This window comes from Rosa chinensis, chromosome 2, assembly GCF_002994745.2.
Source record: "Rosa chinensis cultivar Old Blush chromosome 2, RchiOBHm-V2, whole genome shotgun sequence".
In the NCBI taxonomy this organism is placed as follows: Eukaryota; Viridiplantae; Streptophyta; class Magnoliopsida; order Rosales; family Rosaceae; genus Rosa; species Rosa chinensis.
The window spans coordinates 81,223,732-81,230,865 of record NC_037089.1 but is presented as its reverse complement, the minus strand read 5'-3'; the positions used below and the strand labels follow the sequence as shown (position 1 = coordinate 81,230,865).

Sequence of the window (7,134 nt, the reverse complement as noted above, 5' to 3'; positions counted from 1 at the left end):
TAAGGAAGAACAAAGAAGTAGTTTATGTTCTACTCACCCTTGGAGCGTGATCTCAATCCGATCCAAGTGAACCACCAAAGTTCCTCTCCTTGATCTCTCCTTGTGTGTGTTTCCTCCACCTTGAAGCACCTTGGATTAAGAACTCCTTCTTGTACTCCTTCTTGTGCTTGTAATCTTCTCTTTGATATAATAAGGAAAGCCACAAAAAGATATGGCCTCTAAGGATCTTCACCAAGTGAATCAAGAGATGAAGAAAGATGAAAGAAAAGAAGAAATTATGCAAGTGTTCTTCTTTCCTTTAATTTTTGTAATGGACCAAGGGAGAACTCTTTCTCTCTCTCTCAAATCTCAAATCTGAAAATAATAGTGTGGAGACACACTTATTCTCTTTGTCCATGCTTTCACTTTTATATAATAGGAAATAACTCCAATTACTAAAAGAAAATATTGACTTTCATAAAGCCAATATTTTGGCTGGTCCATACTTGTTATTGGGCACTAAAAATGTGTCTTGGGCTTTCATTTAAATCTCATTTAGTGAAGCCCAAGTCCACACCAAAAACCCGACAATCGTTTAGGCCCAATAGGTTCGGTTTTACCCGAAAATCCTAATTATGTCCAAATAATAAATCTAATTAATTATTTGGTCATAACCAACTCTTGTTTAATCTTCTTCATATACAATCTCAATGATCCACTTATATGGTGTGCGATCTCTTAGGTTCTAATTAACAAGGCAGTGAAGTTTATAGAAACCATTCTATTTTGTTTACGAATCAAAAACTCCATTTTTGATTCTCCCTTGTTATTAGGATTATAAATGTTTATTAATCCTCGGGGACTTCACAAGTCATGAGTGACGTCTTGCAACATATCATGACTACCCTAGTTAATGTAGAATGACAAAGAACCTATTCAATTGGAATTACAATACAATACGGTCCTTCTCTAACACTATGTTCTAAATCACATCATCGGGGTATGGAATTGATATGTCAATCCCCTAATGTGATTTTCATTCTTATGTGATTCTTAGAATGTGATTAGAAACTCCTTTTTAATCTCATTCAATGCTTTGGCCAAAGACTTATTGAATCACATCTTTGAACATACACCTTATTTACTTAAGGATAGAGATTCCTTATTGTACACTCACATGTCTCCATGACCGAATTGATTATACCAATGAATGTATCTATTATATCCATTAAGGGACACAATATTATTGCATCATCAAGAAATAATCAATTCACTCATAAGACAACTATGGTGTCTCAGGTCAAAGGACTAATTTGTATTATTGCAATTTAGAGTTCAAGTTTGACATGTAAGTAAGACTCCATACAAGAACTCTAATGATCGCGTTCAGTGTACTCTTTAAATTAAGAGCACCCACATACTTGTATTAGTGTCTCCACACAAATGACAAGAGACATATCATCCTCCATTTTGAGCATACATAGTATGTGCTAGTCTTTCCGGATTATCAATGTCCAAGTGATAATCCTATGACTAGGAACCTTTTAGGATAAGAGTGTGAAAGAGTAAAGGTCTCACACATCTAACTCTTTAGATTACTTTCTCTTTAACTCATATTCCTTGGACCTTGTTCAATCAAATATCAAATATAAGCAATGAACAATAAACTTGCCCTTTTGATTAATAATAATTACAATAATAATTACATCAAAATGATTGTTTTAGGACACAATTCCTTCATTGCCTTATGCCGATCCCAACCTTCCGTCATTCCTCTTCTCTCTGTAGGGATAAATAGGCCCATATCAATCGTAACTTTTAAGTATCAAAAGATTATCTTTACACCAATCAAATGGCGGTGTGTTAGCACAGAACTCTGTCGAGCTAACAAGTTCACTGCGAATGAGATATCCAGTCTTGTGCATTGAAATAAGTACCATAATGCGCCTATTGCACTTAGGTAGCACTTCTGCCTCTAACAACTCTTCGTCCTCATCTTTTGGACGAAACGGATCTTTTCTGGGCTCAAGACTTCAGCCAATCATGGGAGTACTCACAGGCTTAGGTTTATCTTCATTAAAGCGCCTTATAATTTTTGAGTATATGCTGACTGTTGAATCATAATCCCATCACTATGGTGCTTGAGCTCTAATCCGAGACAAAACCGTGTCTTCCCAAGATCTTTCATCTCAAATTCGGATTTCAAGTACTTAGCAGTTTCTCTTAACTCATCTAGAGTTCCAATCAGATTCATGTCATCGACATAAACTGCTACTATTGCAAATCCAGAACTTGTCCTTTTAATAAACACGCATGGGCATATTTCATCATATCACTACTACAATAACATGATTTAAGGACACCTAAACCGTGTCCTTAAATACATACAAGGACTCTTTAAAAAAAGAGTCCTCTATCCGGGTGTCATCGTAAGTCCCAAACAAGGACACTGAAAATGTGTCCTCTTATCTATACGAGGACACAGTTTATGTGTCCTAATAGCCCTGGACATGGTGTCCTTAAATCCATAAGAGGACACCTAAACAATGTCCAAAAAGCTCTAGAAACTGTGTCCTCTTTTATATACTAGGACACACAAACTGTGTCCTAAAAGCTCTAGAAATGGTGTCCTTAAATCCTTGAGAGGACACAAAAAAATTACTCATATGTGTCCTTAAAACTAAAACAGGACACTTAATAAAGGTAATAGAGGACGTTAAAAAAGTGTCCTTAAAACTTGTAAAGAATCCAAAAAAAATTAATAAAAGAAATCTTCCTCCAATTATACACAGCTCAAAATACACCACCAAATGCATTAACTTAACCAGAATATCATATCCATACATATACCCAAAAAATTTCTAAAGTGTAAAGTCTGAACACACATTATATGTCAATCATGAACTGAAGAGTAATTACAGTTTACATGAAAATGCTAAACTTAGATTTGCCAGAAGCAAATGCCAAAATGAAAGTACCATCCTACAAGACTTGTTGAAAATGATGAGACCTTGCTGCCTGTACTGCCATCAGTACTAACAAACTTTGAACCTGCATAAGTATATGCATAATTAAAGAATAAGGAGCAGACTGATTAATAGTAGGATTCTTGTGATTAATACTAAGATAATTGAACAAAAGGTTCTTGTGAATGCCATTTAAAATACCATTCCCTTCCCAGACTTGGTGATGAGTGTTCTGTTCTTAAGTTTATATGAATAATATGTTTGACTCATCAAGTTATATGCTTTATGCAGAAGACGTAGGCATGAAAACACTATGTTTAGAGAGACATTTTATAAGCATTCTTTTCTGGATAAACAGGGTGTCACTTATTGAAATTTGAACTTCACTTTTTGTCTACATTGACTAAATGGAAACATCATTCACTTTTTGGCCAGATTACACATCCAAATAGGGTTTAGGGTAGTCATTAAGTTTTTGAAATGAAATATGTAAGAATTTGACTTCTGACACTACCACTGAATTTACCTGCTGATCCCATTGTTGCAGCTCTTCAGTATCATCTTCAAAATGTATGACAGCTTCCACCTGTTATGGAACTTTTCAGATAAATGCCAACATGTATATAGATAAAAAGTCACATTTGGAGTGGACTGCGTAGTCAAACAAGCCTGATGACTTTCAGCACTTCTTGGTCTCAGTATGAGCAAGGTGAATTCATACCTGATCAATAGATCCCCTCATTCTGTCCTCATATATAATTCTTGAAGCAATCTTCTCAGCCTGTAAGCCACATATTGAATCCTTAGGAACATGAAGCACAGTAATAATGGTAACAGAGACCTGAATACGGAGTAGTGCTACTTAACAAATGAAGCACAAGATTCAACAAAAAGGGTATACAAGAGTGTACCTTTGGAGGCTCAATTCCCAGCAAGGTTCCCAACTCATCAAAACTGCAACAGAATCCATGATAAGTAACTAAACAGACCCACTACAATACAATAAGTTGAAGGTGGAAACCAACAGCGACATATAACCAACCTTATATTGGTGTAAAGTTTGCTGGCACTGAGAAGATTATGTTCAATCATTGCACGATCTAACACCATAAAATTGTCTGGCAGAAGTGCTTTCTGTTGAAATAAGTCAGACAAACTATTATAACTTCCACGAAAAGGGTATGTGAAGATCTGATATCTGATATAGAAAAGAAAAAAAAAAACTTATAACCTGATGCGGCTTCAACTCTTCAGCAAATGCATCAATTTCTGGTTTCCTTAAAATTCTCTCCAAATACACCTAATAAGCATAGATATCCATTAAAGAAGACAGGAGAAAAATGTAAAAGACCAAGCCAATTATGATTTCAGAAACCATGTGGGTGTGTATGGAGAGAGAGACCTTTTGAAGTATTGGATAAACTTTCAGTTTTGAGCATCGCTCATCCTGAACCAAAATCGCAAGGTATTAGCATAACATGAAAGGAAAAACACATTAACACAGACACATACACATAAAATCCAAGTAAGATGTTTACTTTGTACAAAGTGGCAAGAACACGGGAACGTTGTGGTCCTGCAGCGGCCAAAATTGTGCATGTAACTGCAGCAGATAAGGCTTGCTCCAAGGCATCCTCAGCAATCTCTCTGCAATAAGTAAAAAGAAAAAAAATAAGTATCTGCAGAATAAATTGAAAGAAGTAAAACAAATTATCATAATCAATATGCAGAAGAAATTTTTTGTAGGAGTTGAGATCAATTCTTGACATACTCATCTCCTATTTGCCTCTTCTCAATCTGAGAAATGTCATAATAACATAATGCTGCTTCCAAGAACTTCCTCTTTAAATCTAAAATCCTTGCATAACAAACCTGTAGAGAAACAAGGAGGAAAAGTAGCAAATTCAAAACTCTAAAAGCCAGCTGAATTTAATGCAATTACTTTCACTGAATATCCAACAATGACAAACCTTATACTGCAAATTCAATACTTCATGCTGACTGCTGCTAACCAGGAATGAAGCTTTATTAATAAATGCTTCTGCATTGACAGCATCATCATCCTACATAACCAGAGGCAAAACCTACAAACACAACAATTATACCCCAAATTTGAGGGGACGGTTGTCAAGAGTCAAGACCAGAAGAAGTTACTATACACTCAAATTAGCATCATTCCCTTCACTGAACAAACATCAAACATAATAAGAAAACTAAAAAAAACCCACGTATCCTATACCCGCATTGGTGATAAGTTTCATCCTTGACCCTTCATCACTCATCACTCTCCAAGGGCTCTCTGTCCTTTTTAGGACTAGTTTCCACATAACTCACTGTAGTGGACTCCATTTCTATTGATATTCGGTTGGAAGACCTTAGTCCTAAATGCAACCCAAAAATTGAAACACTGTCATCTTTCCGACCAAAAAGAAAAGGAAAAAAAAAAACATACGTTCATAAAAGGATCAAAGCTTGCAGATTAGACAAGTTACCTTAGGTGGTTTGAAAGGATAGTCAGGAGGGAAATGAATGGTAATGAGGAATACACCTCCTGCATATGGGCTATCAGGGGGTCACCTAATCGTTGCTTGCCAACAAAACATGTCCTCAGCCACAGGACCTAATAAAAATTAACCAAAAGTTCATTGAAATATCCATCTGGGTATATAACAAATCGAAAATTACAACCAATATCTACACTAAAACCGTCAATTTATCAAATTGAGCTTAATGGGTACGCTATGAACACCGAAATTTAGTTTCTAAATAATAAATCTTTGAGCGTACCGGCGCTGCAGGAAGTGGGAGGATCCTTCTGCAAATCCTTAAGCTCCTTCAAGATGCGCTTGGAGGCCATGATGATGAAACTTAACTTATTGTTCTATTAATTTAACAGAGGTCTCATTATTGTTCCTGCAGGAAATGCATACCTTCCCAATCGCGTGCGCGATGCCCGACTCGTCTTTCGCGTGGTTGCAGGACTGGCGGCGATAGAGCTACTCAATCGAGGAGGTATCTAGGGGCGGCGGGGACAGCATTATGGAAAGGATGAGAGGGTTTGGGCTTGGCATCTGCAGAAGAGTAGACGAAAACAAAAATTAAACGTATATGATCTCATCCAGATAATTAAGGATTATGAATCTTATTCCGATCTGGATAGAGGAGAAAGTCATAGTCACATTATGACCTGGATAGAGCATATAGATCTGGTAAGAAGAAAAAGCTATAGACAGATCGATAAGGAGAGAGAATTACCCATCCGGTGAGCTAAAGAATCAGATCTGCAATTTGTTCGACGAGGAAGAGATGCAGAGAGAGAGAGAGAGGTCAACTAAATGATAGAGGCCAATTTTATCGGCCAACCTAAAATAATATAGGCTAAAGTGCGAATTGGTGTGGGAAAAAAAAGAGGGAAATTTAACTTTTGGCAAAAAAATTTCGGCGGGGCGGCAGAAGTTTGCTCCTGTTTTTTTTCTGGTCGTCCTCATAAGCTTATTAGGACACGTTGACAAAAATGTGTCTTTATTGAGTGTCCTTATATGTAGTTTTTGTAGTAGTGTATCCCTTCCTAATCAAAGTCATTTTAGTGAGCGTTTCAACTTTGTTGCAAACGCGCTCCGTGGTCTAGAGTCACTTGATTTGGGTAAATGAAGTTCACAAGAACCTTCATTATATTCCGTATCTAGATCCTCATAAAGATACGTAGTGACCACATTCGTAAGCTGCATGTTCAGTTATTCAAAAATTACCAGATCCCTATAAAGATACGTAGTGACCACATTCGTAAGCTGCATGTTCAGTTATTCGGAAACTACCAAACTAATAAGGTAGTGGAGTGCAATGACATCCATTATGAGAGAATATGTCTTCTCGTAGTCGATTCCAGCGAGTTTTGTGAGGAGCCTTGCGCCATAAGGCGAGATTACCATCTCTTTTTCTCATCACGCTATCTAACGAAGACCTATTAATGTCAACAGGTTTTATGTTAGGAGGTGTTGGCATCTCAAGCCCGAAATCCTTCATCTTCGTTAGTGAATCCAATTCAACCTGGATCACATATTTCCATTTAGGCCAATTTTCTCTACGTTGGCATTCTTCAACGGAGCAAGGTTCGATGTCATTAGTCTCACTAATCCCACATCCTCATGTACACTAGTGTAGTTTGTAGAAATCTCTATATTCACAGGAA

General features: G+C 36.8%; 1 protein-coding gene and 1 long non-coding RNA gene across 2 annotated transcripts; both read right to left on the bottom strand.

The window, feature by feature from the left end:
* Positions 1-3,381: 3,381 nt before the first annotated feature.
* LOC112185169 (COP9 signalosome complex subunit 4) lies at positions 3,382-5,190 on the bottom strand. The gene is made up of 10 exons (XM_024323376.2): positions 5,185-5,190; positions 4,916-5,008; positions 4,717-4,817; positions 4,484-4,592; positions 4,348-4,392; positions 4,177-4,245; positions 3,988-4,079; positions 3,857-3,899; positions 3,667-3,726; positions 3,382-3,531 (listed from the first exon to the last, which is right to left on the bottom strand). Exons 1-10 carry the CDS (start codon positions 5,188-5,190, stop codon positions 3,382-3,384), a joined length of 768 nt encoding a protein of 255 aa, XP_024179144.2.
* On the bottom strand, positions 5,189-6,315 carry LOC112185168. Its single transcript, XR_005806939.1, has 4 exons — positions 6,201-6,315; positions 5,733-6,016; positions 5,438-5,565; positions 5,189-5,326 (listed from the first exon to the last, which is right to left on the bottom strand). It is a non-coding gene; the product is annotated as an uncharacterized LOC112185168 (long non-coding RNA).
* Between the last annotated feature and the right edge of the window lie 819 nt (positions 6,316-7,134).